The 18,655-nt window shown below is 39.5% G+C and overlaps 1 protein-coding gene across 4 annotated transcripts in view; it reads right to left on the bottom strand.

Moving 5' to 3' along the window:
• Positions 1 to 18,655, bottom strand: part of SAMHD1 (SAM and HD domain containing deoxynucleoside triphosphate triphosphohydrolase 1) — a 63,127-nt gene that overhangs the window by 4,461 nt on the left and 40,011 nt on the right. For all 4 annotated transcript variants that reach the window (XM_029220941.1, XM_029220940.1, XM_029220942.1 and 1 more), the window contains 4 exons: positions 8,738 to 8,877; positions 7,869 to 7,964; positions 2,779 to 2,883; positions 2,075 to 2,212 (listed from right to left, as the gene is read on the bottom strand). In XM_029220941.1, the coding sequence (XP_029076774.1) occupies positions 2,075 to 2,212; positions 2,779 to 2,883; positions 7,869 to 7,964; positions 8,738 to 8,877 (479 nt within the window). The remainder of the gene's footprint in view (positions 1 to 2,074; positions 2,213 to 2,778; positions 2,884 to 7,868; positions 7,965 to 8,737; positions 8,878 to 18,655) is intronic.

Below are 18,655 nucleotides of genomic sequence, written 5' to 3'. Positions count from 1 at the left end.
CTGATTTCCCTGTGCTATGCGGCTGCTTCCCACTAGCTATCTATTTTACATTTCGTAGTGTATATATGTCCATGCCACTCTCTCACTTCATCCCAGCTTACCCTTCCCCCTCCCCGTGTCCTCAAGTCCATTCTCTACATCTGTGTCTTTATTCCTGTCCTGCCCCTAGGTTCTGAAGAACCATTTTCTTTTTTTTAAGATTCCATATATATGTGTTAGCATACGGTATTTGTTTTTCTCTTTCTGACTTACTTCACTCTGTATGACAGACTCTAGGTCCATCCACCTCACTACAAATAACTCAATTTCGTTTCTTTTTATGGCTGAGTAATATTGCATTGTATATATGTGCCACATCTTCTCTATCCATTCATCTGTCTATGGACACTTAGGTGGATTCCATGTCCTGGCTATTGTAAATAGAGCTGCAGTGAACGTTGTGGTACATGACTCTTTTTGAATTATGGTTTCCTCAGGGTATATGCCCAGTAGTGGGATTGCTGGGTCATATGGTAGTTCTATCTTTAGTTTTTTAGGAACCTCCATACTGTTCTCCACAGTGGCTGTATCAATTTACAGTCCCACCAACAGTGCAGGAGGGTTCCCTTTTCTCCACACCCTCTCCAGCATTTATTGTTTGTAGATTTTTTGATGATGGCCATTCTGACTGGTGTGAGGTGATACCTCACTGTAGTTTTGATTAGCATTTCTCTAATGATTAGCGACGTTGAGCATCCTTTCATGTGTTTGTTGACAATGTGTATATCTTCTCTGGAGAAATGTCTGTTTAGGTCTTCTGCCCATTTTTGGATTGGGTTGTTTTGTTTTCTTTTGATATTGAGCTGCATGAGCTGCTTCCATATTTTGGAATTCAGCACCACCAAACCAGCTCTACAACAAATGCTAAAGGAACTTCTCTAAGGCTTTACTGACAGCTCTCCCAAAGCTCTGAGTCCTAACAGACTCACCTGTGTCCCTCCCTCTGGCATCTGACAAAGAGCCGAGGTACTGGGCTACTCTTTCACGTCTCACCTTTGGTTTTTGTTTCCTTCAGCACCCAACACAGGGGGGCGGGGGTGGGAAGCAGCTAAGGTGTTGTGAGAGACAGCACTAGGCCAGGAAGTAGAACTCTGTTTCCCACCTGCCTGCCAATCATATTCATTCAGTCAACAAATATCAACTGGTCACATTCTCTGTGCCAGGCACCCACCACGTGCAGGTCAATAAGGGACAATTTCAACAACATTCTCTATGGGATTGGCAACTAGAGAATTTAAATAGGTTATAGGTTTGGGAATGCTGAGTTTGAAATAAGTTAGAAAACTTATTATCAGTTATATGTGGCCTTAAATAAGTTAAAGCTCAGCTTTGGTAACCTTCTCTTCAAGATGAGGACACAATATCTCACCCCCCAGGGTCACTGGGAGGACTGGGTGAGACAACTGGTGAGAACACTGTCAAGTACTATTCACATGTTCACTATCTTAAACTTTTATTATTAGGACAATAGTGATAAACAGAGCACCCACTCACAATTGCTGTAGGAAGAAACTGCTGGTGGGCACAGGTTCAGGCATTTTAAAAGGAAAGCTTAATGTGGAAAAACCTTTTTCTCCCAAACCAAAACCAAATGACATTTATTTATTTATTTATTTAAACTTTTAATTTCATATTGGAGTAAAATTGATTAACAATGTTGTGTTAGTTTCAGGTGCACAGCAAAGTGATTCAGTTATATATACACATGTATCTATTCTTTTTCAAATTCTTTTCCCATTTAAGTTATTACCTAATATTGAGCAGAGTTCCCTGTGCCATACAAGGTCCTTGTTGGTTATCCATTTTAAATATAGCAGTGTGTACATGTCAATCCCAAACTCCCCAACTATTCCTCCCCACTACTGTTCCCCCCAGTAACTGTAAGTTCGTTCTCTAAGTCTGTGAGTCTGTTTCTGTTTTGTAAATAAGTTCATCAAATGACTATATTTAAATGAGAACTTTTCAGAGGGATGTAAGGATTGCTTGTGTTTTTTACTTAAAAATTTGTGCAACGTATGTGAATAATGTCACCCACCTGTGGCTTGGTGAAGTCATTGATTAAACACCAGTGAACGAAATGCTGTTGTGCAGCATAGAGACTCCTTTTATCCGTCTTCTTACAATAAACTCGAATCAGCTGCTCAGCAAATACCTCTGGCAAAAACTGTGAAACCTTTTTAAAGAAGGAAAAATTTCACTGTCACCTTGAATTCACACACTGAAGAGAGATCAGCTCTTCCTAAGCTCCATGCTTGATGTTATATTAAAAGCACCATGTTGTTTTGCTATTTTATCTCAGTGATAATCCAGAGAAAAGAATTCAAGGCAGCTGTCATATTGCAAAATGTCCCACAATTTTATGTCCATTAATAGAAGATGAAAGGTTTGCATGATATATTACATGAAGACGACTGACTCTCACACAGAAGATCTGCAAATACGCACATTTCACTTAGATGACTTCAACCATATGACACTCCCTTCCCACCAGACTTATAAGCTAGCCTCTAAACCAAAAAACAGAGCTTTCTTCTGTGTTTAGCAAACAGGAAAAACTGGCTCTTAAGATGGTCTAGGCTACACAAAATCAGGTATACTTTAATTTTAAAGATATGCTTCTGCTTCTTTTTTTTTTTAAACAGTACACATTGACTTTAGGACTCAACCTGAAAGTAAAATGCAATTTACTGTAAAGTTCCAAATGCCACTGTCGTGTATTTGTTTTACCTAAGTAGTTACCTGATTTTTAGTAATCATGATTGCCTGGCTGGGCTCACTCTTACAATAGAAGCGAACATGATCAATAGGATTCTTGTCTTCCATCCCATAATCCATGTTGATAACCTTAATACAAGCAATAAATAAGTGATCGTGTACATAATAGCAATGAGAGTTCAATTCAGGGTTGTGGGGCATCACAGGAAACGAAGCAGAGCTCTCTGGAGGTTGAGAAGTAGGAGCCCTGGTAGGATGGCTCATAGCGGAATAAAGGTAGCTCTGGTGCATGACCCATAGGGAATTGGTCTTTGAAATCTGGGTGGGGTGGGAGGGGTATTTGTGCTTTCAACATAAGTAGGGTATAACGTCAATACCTACTATGTGATAGACACGTGGCAGGCACTGTTGTGTAGAGATGCAAGGACACTTGATGAAATCCCAGCCCCCGTAGACCACATGGCCTAGACTGAGGTAGAACAAATCATTTAAAAAGTAACTATCGGGAATTCCCTGGTGGTCCAGTGGTTAGGACTTGGTGCTCTCACAGCCTGGCCCGGATTCCATCCCTGGTCAGGGAACTAAGATCCTGCAAGCTGTACAGCCTGGCCAAAAAAAAGTAATTATCTAACACCATTTGTTATAAGAGCTACCAAGGAAAAGCAAATGGTACTGTGAAACTTTGTAACCTGGGAACCTAGTAGTCTGGGGCTCCTAGGCAATGACTGGAAATGTTTTCCTGGGAAAGTGACATTACTAATAAGTGAGCAGGAATTAACAAGGCCTAGGTAGGAAAGAAAAGAATTCCAGGCAGAAGAAACAGCTCTGAAGCAGAGAGGACTGAAACTTGTCTGCTGGTTTTAGTAGCACTGAAGTCATTGGTGATCTTAGTGACAGGTAGTTTTAATACAGGCAGACGTCAGAGATATTGCAATACATGCAAAGTGCAATAAAATGACTTGCAATAAAATGAAATATAGCTGTATAGTGATGGTGACAGAGAAAAGGTTCAGAAGTAGATGAGAAGGGACTTCCCTGGCGGGCCGGTGGTTAAGACTCTGTGCAGGGGGCACGGGTTCGACCCCGTTCCGGGAACGAAGATCCCAAAAGCCATGTGGCGTGGCCAAAACAAACAAACAAACAAACAAAAAAACAAGGCAAAACAAAAAAGAAGTAGACGAGAAATGAGAGAGAAGACAACTTTTGGAAGTTTGGCTGTTACGAGAGGCAAGAGGGGAGAATATGATGCGGACCGTGGTACCCAGGAAAGGTAAGGGGACACAACTTTTCAATGAGTTTAACCCTGAAGAAGAGAAGATGGGTAAAGAGGAGTGCAGGGTTTGTTATTTTCTTAAGATGAAAGTCTGTTTAACTGCTGATGGGAAAGTCAAAGAGAGAGAGGAGAGAACGCATACTGTGTGGTTCTGCAGACGTTCTGAGACAAATTGCTCTCTGGCTGCACTGCCCAATGGGGTAACCACTGGCCATGTGTGGATTTTTACGTGTCAAGTCATTAACATTAAATATAAGATTAAAATTAGTTCTTCAACTGCAGCAGCCACATTTCAGTGCTCAATAGACATGTGTGGCTAGTCACTACTGAAACGGACAGCACGGATACAGACCATTTCCATCACCACAGGAAGTTCTATTGGACAGCCCTGGCCTGGAACACAATTAGAAGGGTTACCCTTAGCCTTCTGATAGGGAGAGAGACACCTCCCCACTGTACCAGCGCGCAGTCTGAACACAGCTGCGCGTGGAGGCAGACGGTGTAGGCGGAGAGAGCTCCTGTCTAATAACCTATATTTTATCTCTGAAATAAGAGCTGAAGTGGGGTTAGTCACTGAGAGTGGCTACAGCTGGGGTTGGGAAGCAGGGCTGGAGATTTGGGAGGAGTGAAGATGGTTTGGAATAGTCACTATGGAGACTAGGAGAATTGCACTAAGCTTGCCAGAAAGTCCAGGGGGCCCACCTAGGGTTGGTGACCATGAACTGTCATTCAGCGTTTTGCGAGGGAGTTGAGGGTAATTGAGGGTAATCCCAAACAGATTGGGAGAGAAATAAAGATAGAAGATCACTAACCAGCTGGAAGAAAGTCACTGGAGGTCCTGATGAGCTAGGAACAAGCAAGTAAGGAAGAAAGGGGTTTACGGACAGAGATGGGTTGCTTCAGTTAGTGATTTTTAGAGGGAGGGCATTTTCAAATGTTGATAAGGTTCAGAGGTGGAGGGGATAAGGTCACTGAAGATGAGGATAAGGAGATCAGAGTTGGCGCCATGTGGACTGTGAAGCCACTAAGGATGATGGCAGGAACCGGAGTAGAGTGGAAGGCTCTGCACCATGCCAAAACCTTCCACCAAGAGGACAGGAGATGGTCTAAGGATGTCGGTCTCAGAGGAACAGGGATCTTGCACGGGGTCTTGAAGTGGTGCTAGGGAACAAGAGGACTGATGATCAGGAAGGTCTCCTGACCCTGAGGAATGTGCTTTTCCTGAAAGAGCTGCAGGGGACAGCCAGGCTGCAACAAAGGCAAAAAGATAGTCAGAGAAGAGGCTAAAGATAGAGGGGAGTTAGTTAATTACAGAGTGGAAATTCCAAAGGGCTCCACGGACAGGTTTGGGACAGGGAAGAGATTGGAAGTGAAGTAAGGGGAAGAAATAGAGTAAAGTGGTGATGACGGTACAGAAGAGAACAGATGATAAGAGGGGCTTATCCTGTGAGTGGTGACTGAAGAAAACCGCTGTATGTGCTTCGCTGGCTATGCTGCCAGTGGCCTGTGAGACAAGGGTGGACATCTGAGATTCACCCATGGTCCAGAAGTGAGACCAGGGGTCTGCAGTACACGGCCAGCCCTCCCACTCTGCATGGTCTACTGGCTTTGATAGCTGCATTCCTTTATCTGTGAGGGAAAATTGCTCAGTCCTCCCCACGGTCCCAGGGCTGGTGCTGTCACAGGTCTCTCTCCTGGGTGTTGTTTCATAAGGGCGGGACCTGCTGCAGCATTGACATTTTACCCATTGTGCTAAGGCATGAACACTAGTCAAATTTTCAACAATCTAAGTGCCACTACCTCTTCGGTATTTACTTCCTTGGCTTTAGAATAGTAATAAAAGGCAATCCCTATTTTCTTCATAATGCACAACTGTAAATTCCTCCTTAAAGCAGATTTGATAAAACCGTTATTTTCCAGAAGGGCAATGTTATACAGAGATCCCGTGCTTAACCAAGGACTCAAGAGTAAAAAAGTAGCTACAGACCAACAAGAATGAATCTTTAATTCTAAATAGTACATTATGTTTTATAGCCCATTACATAATCATAAAAGTTACTACATACAGTCCCCAAAGGGGCCATGTATGGTAAGATGCACCAGGTAAATATATTACACTGTCAAGCTAATTCATGATAAGACATTTAATTAGCAATTTTATTGCTTTCTCAGAATACAGATAGGCTTTACCCATCTTAAAATGGAAAGAGTTTCAGATTATGAAACTCTTGTACCATATTCACTGTAAAAAAAAAAAAAAAATCACCTGCAATTCCACCACTCGGGTAGAAACAGTGTTAACATTTTACTATTAATATATCCAAAATTTTTTCAATATGTTCACTGAACACACGTATTTAAATGTAATGTATATACATTTAAAGAAACAAAATCATTCTGTATGTACTTTTTTCACTTATTATAAACATCTTTCGATGTTAAAAACAACTTTTAATGTTTGCATTATTCCACTGAATTTCCTATTGAGAGACATATATAGGGACTTCCCTGGTGGTCCAGTGCTTAAGACTCCATGCTCTCAATGCAAGGGGCACGAGTTCGATCCCTGGTTGGGGAACTAAGATCCCACATGCCACGTGGTATGGCCAAAAAAAAAAAAAAAAAAGACATACACATTTTCCCCCTAATTTCACACTATAATAAAGCCACAATAAATGTATTTGTGCTTTTTTTGAAAAACTGATCACCTCCTTTGGACAAATCCCCAGAATGAAACTGCTGGGTCAGTTAAAATTGACCCTAGTTTGGTCTCTTGTATCAATTTACACTCCCATTTTCACATACCTTTATTATCACAAAATCTTATAAAAATTTTTTTATCTTATACGTCTGATAATCAAAAAACTCGTTGCATCAATTTGCCTATAGGTTAACAAGAAAGTTAAACTTCTTTCATGTCTATTGGCCATGTGTATGTCATCTTCTCCTATGCATGGCAGCCACCTGAAGTACCTCTGATCCTCTATCCATTGGGAGATGGGGAGGTGGGGGACCGACTAGGAGTAATGCCTGCACTGAGGGCAAAGGGCAGACACGTGGGAGCCCAGGGATAACACTCTGGAGAGTGAAGCCTTTCAGAGCCTCAGGAAGTCAGGATGTGAGATCCCTTTATTCTGGTGGAACCTCATCTAATGAAACAGGAAACTGCAGCCTGATCTGCAGATCTGAGGCACTTCAACACGCAGTCAAGTGAATAGAGAGTGGGTCCAAGGGCAGGTCACTCACTGTGCCCCTCGGCAAAGAATGGTTATGGAGAGGTTGCCTTTTGCTCAAAGATGCATCAGCAAGAGAATAACAAATGAGAGGCTTATGGAAAAAATACACAGAGAACACTGTCCTGAGATTTCAGAGGAGTAGAACTCTGAAAAGAATTTCTTAGAGGAAACAAGAAAATGTGAGAAAGCCGTTTGGCATTCTCATTAGGATACAAGAAGACACTACATCCTCTATGAAAACAGGAGTCAAAAAGTCTTAACTTTTTCTTTTGTGTGTGTGTGTGCAATTAAAATATTATTGTATGTATTACTTTTTTGATCAAGAAAACATTCAAAAATCACTATATACAACATTCTATTAATGACATGACCACAATTACATAAAAATATTTACAATATTGACATAAAAATGTCAAAGAAGGTTTTAAAACTGCTTAATGTTAGTTTTTTTCTGTGATATCACAGGTGATTCTCTTTCTTCCATCTTTCTGTATTTTCCAAATTTTCTATAATGAACATGCACTACTGTTATAATGAGGGGGGGGTAGTGGTGCTTTATTTTAAATAAATTCTTTGCTTAGTATGTTATTGGACTAACTACTTACATCCACTACGAAATCTTCAGCCTTCAGTTCAGGTTCTAGCACCATGTCACTGGGTTTAGCACTGGCGACCCCTTTCGGAAGGCTTTCGTAGTTTTCCTAGAAAAGACGAGGCTCCTCACGTTAGAACTCCAGTTCTTCATTCTACAGTGTTTGTGTCACAAAGAGGTTCCCTCTCTAAAAATAGCACTTTACCAAAAAAAGTGGGTAGAGATTTCCCTAACAAATATATGGCTTCTGCCTATGCCATCTTTTAATCAAATCACAATAGTGCGATTTTCATAACAGCATTTCACATTGAAAAAAATGTGGCATTAACGTATTAGTAAAACAAGAAGTAAAGTGTGACCCAAGGAGGGGTGTGGTTATCAGTGTGGCTTTTGTTAGGGGCTTTCTGGCAAAGAGAAAACCCTTCAACAAGCAGGAGAGATAACTGATAACTGAACTAAAGAAGGCAAGCAAGCACCATCTGCGAGAACCTGATAATCTGAGAATGAAGGAAGTAGTTAAAGCAGGTCCTTAGAGTGTCAAAGAAGCTCATGCAGATACCTCATTTTGAGGCCCCTTTTACTTACATTCATTTTCTTGCCTTTGGGTCTAGACAAAATTTGAGGCTCCCCTCTCACTTCTGACATGAGAGAGTAAAGGTTTTGGAGTAAATGAGACTTGGCTTTGAATCCTGGCTCACTAACTGTGCTTCCATAGGCAAATTATTTAATCTCTCCCAAGCCTCAGTTTCTTCATCTGCAGGGCAGGGCTCAGAAGACTGATGTGAAGATTAAGTGAGAACGTGTAAAGGGCTTAGAATACAGTCATGGTATTGTGATGGGCTAATGGTTTCCTCTCGGGGGTCAGAGGACCTTTCAACTTACCCTTTTAATCTTTATTTGTCCTATAGGCTGAGTCTCACCCACAAACTTGTATAGATTACGGCATTCAATTTTCTTTAAAATCGCTCGTGCAGCATCCAATTTGGGATCAGCAGAGTACAAAATCTCCAGAAAAATGTTATCTGCCAATTTGATGAAATTTCAGTTACATTAAAATGAAAAAACAAGATTTTAAAAGACTCATACATTGCTGTATGACTCATACATCGTCTGAAATGATTTCAAGCAGTTTACAAACGTAGGTACACTATGATTATAACAATGTGAAGAAAAATTTTAAAGCCTGAAGTGAAAAAACCTTTGTAAAAGTGTTGCAGTCAATGTCTCAGATTTGCTTCAAGGTAATCTAATGAGTGGGAAAGGGGAGAGATGAGACAAGACTGCACTGGAGTTGATGACTTGAGACTGGGTTTTAGGTACAAAGGGGTGTATTAATTTATTGTTATGTTGGTTTTTTAAAAATATTTATTTATTTATTTATTTTTATTTATTTGGCTGCGTCAGGTCTTAGTTGCAGCATGCGGGATCTAGTTCCCTGACCAGGGATGGAACCCAGGCCCCCGGCATTGGGAGCTCAGAGTCTTAACCACTGAACCACCAGGGAAGTCCCTATGTTATGTTTTTTTAAAGAGAATGATACTTAAGGATTACAAAGTTATGTCTGAGATCTGCTTCAAAATGGCCCAGGGTCTGATGGGGTGAAGGGATGAAGCAAAATTGTCATGCGTTGATAATTGCTGCAGCTAAGTGATGAGGCTAAGTGATGTAAATTTCCTTAATAATAAGTTTTTAAGGGAATTCCCTGGCAGTCCTGTGGTTAGGACTCTGTGCTTTCACAGCCAGGGCCTAGGTTTGACCCCTGGTCGGGGAACTAAGATCCCGCAAGCCTCGCAGTATGGCCACAAAAAAGAAATAAAAAAAGTTTTTAAAAGTTTCATTCCATGATGATAGAAGGTAGTTTATTTTCCTTCTTTCTTTTTCTTCCAACTTTTTATTTTGGAAATTTCAAAATAAAATACCTTTCACTGAAATTTATCCACTGTTAACATTTTCCCACATATGCAAACACTCTCTCCGTGTGTATGCACATAAATTTTTGAGGAAACATTTGAAAATTACAGACATCAATACCTTTCACTCCTAAATACTTCAGCATGTACCTCCCAAGAACAAGAACGTCCCCCAACATAACCACAATCATGCCAAGAAATTTAATACGGATATAAAAATATCTGACATACAATCTATATCTGAATTTGCTTAATTGTTCCAATAATGCAATTTATGAATTTTTGTTGCTGTTTAGAGAAACCAATCAAGTATTATGGATGACATTAGTTATTGTGTTTTATAGTCTCCTCCCATCTAGAACTAGGATAATTTCCCTGACTTCTTTCACGATGTTGACATTTTAGAAAAGTTCAAGCAGTCATTATGTAAAATGTCCCAGACTTTGAACTTGTTCGACTGCTTCTTCACCATTAGATTCAAGGAAAACACTGTTGTCGAGAACACTGTATAAGTGTTACAACATCTAAGAACACTATATAAGAGCTTGGCTCAGTGCATCACATCACAAGTCACATAATGAGCTTTGTTATATTTACGGGTTATGTTAAGTTCCAACAGTTGGTTAAAGCAATAACCACCACCTCGCCCCGAATTTCTCTGTTATAAATGTATCTTTCCCTTTGTAATTACCAATCTGCAGGGTAATATTTTGAGAGAGTCTGACTATCCCAATAAGTTGTCAACCAATGGTTTAGCATTCATCGATAATCGTTCATTGAATCAATCACCGCATTTTGCAAAGTGAGTTTTATTAAAATGCCTTTTCTTGGCAAAATAAAATATTAGTAGTCTATGTCATTCACGTCACCCACAAATATATGTACCAATCCACGGTTAACACATTCCTCACCCTCTCAGTGATGCTGTCTACAAACCCATCTCTCCATCTTTAGTTTTCATTATTCCTTTACACATTATACGCACAGTTTGAAAAACAGAACAATTTTAACATAAACAAGACCAGGGGTGGGATGAACTGGGAGATTGGGATTGACATATATACACTAATACGTATAAAATAGATAACTAATGAGAACCTGCAGTACAGCACAGGGAATTCCACTTAGTTGTACAGTAGAAACTAACAACATTGTAAAACAACTCTACCCCAATAAAAAACAACAGCAACAACAAAAAACAAGACCACGCTTTTCTTATCCATGCTTTTATCTACCCTATTCCCAGATGAATTAAAGAAATGCTTTTCCCCATGACAGAATCTCACTTCCTGAAGGCCCGTCTAATCCCTGAGGTTCATCTCAAAAGGCACCTGATTGTGAAACCTTCCCTAATTCTTCCAAACCAGAGATGTAATTCCTCTTTGAACCCCATGGAACTCAACTGATACTCTTCTTATGCCTTTCATCTTATTCTACCAGGTACAGGTTTTGGGGTGGACTTATATTTTCATTTCTGTTGGCTAAATGGGTAAAAGAAGGATTACTGGATCACAGGATACATATATATGTTTAAAAGAAAATGCTCAACTTTTCCCAAGTGGCTGTACCACCTGCATTCCCACCAGCCATGTACGAGAGTTCTATTTGTTCTACGTACATGCTTTCAGAAAAGTCATGTACAAAAGTGAACTGCTTGTCTATTAAATTTAATGACTAAAATATCACTAAAATAGTGTAAACAACATTCAACTTGGGATCAGAAGACTTGGTTTGAGTTCAGCTTTGCCATTTTTTAGGATAAGCTGCTTTCCCTCATTGGCCTGTTTCCTCATTTGAGGGGTTTTAAGCAGATGATCTCTAAGGTTCTTTTGAATTTAACATTCTAAGACCTCAATTTAATTAAGGGATTTGGGGGTAGGGTCTTGCAGGGGAAGGGAGGGAAGGGGTAAGGTCCACCTATTGCTTAGGAATATTGAGGGATAAAGACCAAGGTTTAGCATTGGTATTTGCTAAATGTATTAGCATTTAGAAAATGGTTACTTAAGACAGTGGTCCTAACATTTGCAATGCTTAACATAGCTACATCCAGATAAGCTGAAACATCCATTAGAAATAGGAATTTAGGAAGCAGTGAGAACAGATAAAGAAACAGCACGTTCATATGATAGACTACTGCTCAGCAATAAAAAGGAATGAACTACTGGTACATGCAATCTGGATAAATCTGAAATACATAATGCTGAGTGAAAGAAGCCTTACACAAAAGAATACATATGGTATGATTCCATTGATATAAAAGTCTAGCACAGGCAAATAGGTTGCTTCTCGGGGTGAGGTAGGGACAGGAATTGACTGGGACAGGGCATGAGGGAATTTTCTAAGGAGAAGATAAGGCTCTGCGTCCTGCATTTGTTTAGCAAATGTTACACTTACCATTTTTACATTTATACAAATTGCATGTAACTTTTACATCAAAAGAAAAAATCTATAAACAATTAGTGAACTTTGGTTAATCTGCATGCTGAAGGAGTTAGGGTAAAGTATACTGATGTCTGAAATTTACTTTAAAATGCATCAAACCTTAGATAGATTAATAAATGGGTAGAGGGATGGTAGGTAATAAATATGTGATAAAGCAAGTCCAGTAAATGCTAGAATTTAGGTGGTGAGTATACAGGTTTTAACTGTAAAATTCTTTCAACATTGCTGTATATTTTCAACACTTACCCCCAAAATGTGAAAAAACATTCTAAAAAATTTGAAATTAAGAAGTGAAGATTTGGGACTGCCCTGGTGGCACAGTGGATAAGACTCCGAGCTCCCAGTGAAGGGGTCCCGGGTTCGATCCCTCGTCAGGGAACAAGATCCCACACGCAGGCCGCAAATAAGAAGCCTGCCTGTCACAACTAAGGAGCTGGTGCAATCAAATAAATAAATAAAAGCAAGTTGATTTAAAAAAAGAAGTGGAGATTTTTAAAGTAAAGATAAGGTGAGTTGCTTTTGGAAATGCAGCAAAAGTAAGGAAGGCTCTCACATGGTCCTATTCCTTCAAGGTCATGTAGTTAAGGACAATAAGGATTATATGACTGCTCAGAATAATATGCAAGAAAAGTACAATGATCCCTGTCTGAAATCATGAAAGCTGGAAAGGCTATATGCTTGTTCTCCCATACTCTGGCAGATAAAGCACAAAAATGTAACCTAATTTCTTGTCTAGGATTTTTGACACTGTTACAACATCCAAGTATGTGATCAGTGAACTCATCTTACCGAATGGGGTAAAAACCAGTTTGGGTGTTCTAGAACTTTCATGGTGAGCAAGAGCTATGTATTGTCATGAGCACTTAAGACCTCATTAAAATGTATGATATTTTAATGGTTTGTCAGTTAACCCCAAAGTGTATAAAATGCAGAATTCATTTCTTTTCACCAAAAGATAATTTAAATGTAATATAATGTTACAGGATGAACGGCTGGGACTGGTCTCTGAGGAAAACTGAAGATGATTTTTTAAAACACAGCATCACTTGCTTCATTATGAGCAAAAGTTAAAAATAAATATCCAGGGAGGCGCCTTCAAGATGGCAGAGGAATAAGATGTGGAGATCACCTTCCTCCCCACATATACATCAAAACTACATCTACATGTGGAACAGCTCCTACAGAACACCTACTGAACGCTGGCAGGAGACCTCAGATTTCCCCAAAGGCAAGAAACTCCCCACATACCTGGCTGTTTGGCTGACACGCTCTGGTGCTCTGGCTGGGTGTCAGGCCTGAGCCTCTGAGATGGGAGAGCCAAGTTCAGGACATTGGTCCAGCAGAGACCTCCTGGCCCCGTGTAATATCAAACGGCGAAATGTCTCCCAGAGATCTCCATCTCAACGCTAAGACCGAGCTCCACCCAACGACCAGCAAGCTACAGTGATGGACACCCTATGCTAAACAACTGCAAGACAGGAACACAATCCCACCCATTAGCAGAGAGGCTGCCTAAAATCATAATAAGATCACAGGCACCCTAAAACACACCATCAGATGCAGTCCTGCCCACCAGAAAGACAAGATCCAGCCTCATCCACCAGAGCACCGGCACCAGTCCACTCCACCAGGAAGCCTACACAACCCACTGAACCAACCTTACCCACTGGGAGGAGACACCAAAAACAACAGAAACTACGAACCTGCAGCCTGTGAAAAGGAGACCCCAAACACAGTAAGATAAGCAAAATGAGAAGACAGAGAAACACACAGCAGATGAAGGAGCAAGGTAAAAACCCACCAGACCAAATAAATGAAGAGGAAATAGGCAGTCTACCTGAAAAAGAATTCAGAGTAATGATAGTACAGATGATCTAAAATCTTGGAAATAGAATGGAGAAAATACAAGAAACGTTTAACAAGGACCTAAAAGAACTAAAGAGCAAACAAACAATGATGAACAACACAATAAATGAAATAAAAAATTCTCTAGAAGGAATCAATACCAGAATAACTGAGGCAGAAGAACGGAAAAGTGACCTGGAAGATAAAATAGTGGAAATAACTATCACAGAGCACAATAAATAAAAAAGAATGAAAAGAATTAAGGACAGTCTCAGAGACCTCTGGGACAACATTAAACGCACCAACATTCAAATTATAGGGGGTCCCAGAAGAAGAAGAGAAACAGAAAGGGACTGAGAAAATATTTGAAGAGATTATAGTTGAAAACTTCCCTAATATGGGTAAGCTAATAGTCAGTCAAGTCCAGGAAGCACAGAGAGTCCCATACAGGATAAATCCAAGGAGAAACATGCCAAAACACATATTAATCAAATGATCAAAAATTAAATACAAAGAAAAAATATTAAAAGCAGCAAGGGAAAAGCAACAAATAACATACAAGGGAATCCCCATAAGGTTAACAGCTGATCTTTCAGCAGAAACTCCGCAAGCCAGAAGGGAGGCAGGACATATTTAAAGTGATGAAAGGGAAAAACCTACAACCAAGATTACTGTACCCAGCAAGGTTCTCATTCAGATTTGACGGAGAAATTAAAACCTTTACAGACAAGCAAGAGCTAAGAGAATTCAGTACCACCAAACCAGCTTTACAACAAATGCTAAAGGAACTTCCCTAGGCAGGAAACACAAGAGAAGGAAAACACCTACAATAACAAACACAAGACAATTAAGAAAATGGTCACAGGAACATACATGTCAATAGCTACCTTAAATGTAAATGGATTAAATGCTCCAACCAAAAGACACAGACTGGCTGAATGGATACAAAAACATGACCCGTATATATGTTGTCTACAAGAGACCCACTTCAGACCTAGGGAAACATACAGACTGAAAGTGAGGGGATGGCAAAAGATATTCCATGCAAATGGAAATCAAAAGAAAGCTGGAGGAGCAATTCTCATATCAGATAAAATAAAGAATGTTACAAGAGACAAGGAAGGACACTACATAATGATCAAGGGATCAATCCAAGAAGAAGATATAACAATTGTAAATATTTATGCACCCAACACACGAGCACCTCTATACATAAGGCAAATGCTAACAGCCATAAAAGGGGAAATCGACAGCAACACACTAATAGTAGGGGACTTTAACACCCCACTTTAACCAATGGACAGATCATCCAAAATGAAAATAAATAAGGAAACACAAGATTTAAATGATACATTAAAAAAGATGGACTTAATTGATATTTATAGGACATTTCATTCCAAAACAACAGAATACACTTTCCTCTCAAGTGTTCATGGAACATTCTCCAGGATAGATCATATCTTGGGTCACAAATCAAGCCTTGCTAAATTTAAGAAAATTGAAGTCGTATCAAGTATCTTTTCCGGCTACAATGCCATGAGACTAGATATCACTTACAGGAAAAAATCTGTAAAAAATACAAACATATGGAGGCTAAACAATATACTGCTAAATAACCAAGAGATCACTGAAGAAATCAAAGAGGTAATCAAAAAATACCTAGAAACAAATGTCAATGAAAACATGATGACCCAAAACCTATGGGATGCAGCAAAAGCAGTTCTAAGAGGAAAGTTTATAGCAATACAATCCTACCTCAAGAAACAAGAAACATCTCAAATAAACAACCTAATTTTACACCTAAAGCAAATATAGAAAGAAGAACAAAAAACCCCAAAGTTAGCAGAAGGAAAGAAATCATAAAGATCAGATCAGAAATAAATGAAAAAGAAATGAAGGAAATGATAGCAAAGATCAATAAAAGTAAAAGCTGGTTCTTTGAGAGGATAAACAAAATTGATAGCCATTAGCCAGACTTATCAAGAAAAAAAGGAAGAAGACTCAAATCAAGAGAATTAGAAATGAAAAAGGAGAAGTAACAACTGACACTGCAGAAACACAAAGGATCATGAGAGATTATTACAAGCAACTGTATGCCAATAAAACGGACAACCCGGAAGAAATGGACAAACTCTTAGAAAAGCACAACCTTCTGAGACTGAACCAGGAAGAAACAGAAAATATAAGCACACCAATCACAAACACTGAAATTGAAACTGTGATTAAAAATCTCCCAACAAACAAAAGCCCAGGACCAGATGGCTTCACAGGCAAATTCTATCAAACATTTAGAGAAGAGCTAACACCTATCCTTCTCAAACTCTTCCAAAATATAGCAGAGGGAGGAACACTCCCAAACTCATTCTACAAGTCCACTGTCACCCTGATACCAAAACCAGACAAAGATGTCACAAAAAAAGAAAACTACAGGCCAATATCACTGATGAACATAGATGCAAAAATTCTCAACAAAATACTAGCAAACAGAATCCAACAGCACATTAAAAGGATCATACACCACGATCAAGTGGGGTTTATCCCAGGAATGCAAGGATTCTTCAATATACACAAATCAATCAGTGTGATAAACCATATTAACAAATTGAAGGAGAAAAACTATATGATCATCTCAATAGATGCAGAAAAAGCTTTTGACAAAATTCAACACTTATGATAAAAACCCTCAAGAAAGTAGGCATAAAGCGAACTTACCTCAACATAATAAAGGTCATATATGACAAACCCACAGCCAACATCGTTCTCAATGGTGAAAACCTGAAACCATTTCCACTAAGATCAGGACCAAGACAAGGTTGCCCACTCTTACCACTATTATTCAACATAGTATTGGAAGTTTTAGCCACAGCAATCAGAGAAGAAAAAGAAATAAAAGGAATCCAAATTGGAAAAGAAGAACTAAAAGTGTCACTGTTTGCAGATGACATGATACTATACACAGAGAATCCTAAAGATGCTACCAGAAAACTACTAGAGCTAATCAATGAATTTGGTAAAGTAGCAGGATACAAAATTAATGCACAGAATTCTCTTGCATTCCTATACACTAATGATGAAAAATCTGAAAGAGAAATTAAGGAAACACTCCCATTTACCACTGCAACAAAAAGAATAAAATACCTAGGAATAAACCTACCTAAGGAGACAAAAGACCTGTATGCAGAAAACTATAAGACACTGAGGAAAGAAATTAAAGATGATACCAACTGATGGAGAGATATATCATGTTCTTGGATTGGAAGAATCAATATTGTGAAAATGACTATACTACCCAAAGCAGTCTACAGATTCAATGCAATCCCTATCAAGCTACCAATGGCATTTTTCACAGAACTAGAACAAAAAATTTCACAATTCATATGGAAACAGAAAAGACCACGAATAGCCAAAGCAATCTTGAGAAAGAAAAACGGAGCTGGAGGAATCAGGCTCCCTGGCTTCAGACTATACTACAAAGCTACAGTAATCAAGACAGTATGGTACTGGCACAAAATCAGAAATATAGATCAACGGAACAGGATAGAAAGCCCAGAGATAAACCCACGCACATATGGTCACCTTATCTTTGATAAAGGAGGCAAGAACATATAATGGAGAAAAGACAGCCTCTTCAATAAGTGGTGCTGAGAAAACTGGACAGTTACATGTAAAAGAATGAAATTAGAACACTCCCTAACACCATACACAAAACTAAACTCAAAATGGATTAAAGACCTAAATGTAAGGCCAGACACAATAAAATTCTTAGAGGAAAACATAGGCAGAACACTCCATGACATACATCACAGCAAGATTGTTTCACCCACCTCATAGAGAAATAGAAATAAAAACAAAAATAAACAAACGGGACCTAATGAAGCTTAAAAGCTTTTGCATAGCAAAGGAAACTATAAACAAGACGAAAAGACAACCCTCGGAATGGGAGAAGATATTTGCAAACAAATCGATGGACAAAGGATTAATCTCCAAAATATATAAACAGCTCATGCAGCTCAATGTTAAAAAAACAAACAACCCAATCCAAAACTGGGCAGAAGACCTAAATAGACATTTCTCCAAAGAAGATATACAGATTGTCAACAAACACATGAAAGGACGCCCAACATCACTAATCATTAGAGACATGTAAATCAAAACTACAATGAGGTATCACCTCACACCAGTCAGAATGGTCATCATCAAAAAATCTACGAACAATAAATGCTGGAGAGGGTGTGGAGAAAAGGGAACCCTCTTGCACTGTTGGTGGGAACGTAAATTGATACAGCCACTATGGAGAACAGTATGCAGGTTCATAAAAAACTAAAAATAGAACTACCATATGACCTAGCAATCCCACTACTGGGCATATACCCTGAGAAAATCATAATTCAACAAGAGTCATGTTGGCTTCCCTGGTGGCACAGTGGTTGGGAGTCTGCCTGCCGATGCAAGGGACATGGGTTCGTGCCCTGGTCCGGGAAGACCCCACATGCCGCGGAGCGGCTGGGCCTGTGCGCCATGGCCACTGAGCCTGCGCGTCCAGAGCCTGTGCTCCACAACGGGAGAGGCCACAACAGTGAGAGGCCCGCGTACCGCAAAAAAA

This window comes from Monodon monoceros, unplaced genomic scaffold (assembly GCF_005190385.1).
Source record: "Monodon monoceros isolate NGI ecotype Baffin Bay Population unplaced genomic scaffold, NGI_Narwhal_1 Super_Scaffold_13, whole genome shotgun sequence".
Taxonomy (NCBI): domain Eukaryota; kingdom Metazoa; phylum Chordata; class Mammalia; order Artiodactyla; family Monodontidae; genus Monodon; species Monodon monoceros.
The sequence above is the reverse complement of the archived record's forward strand: the minus strand, read 5'-3'. Positions and strand labels throughout refer to the sequence as shown.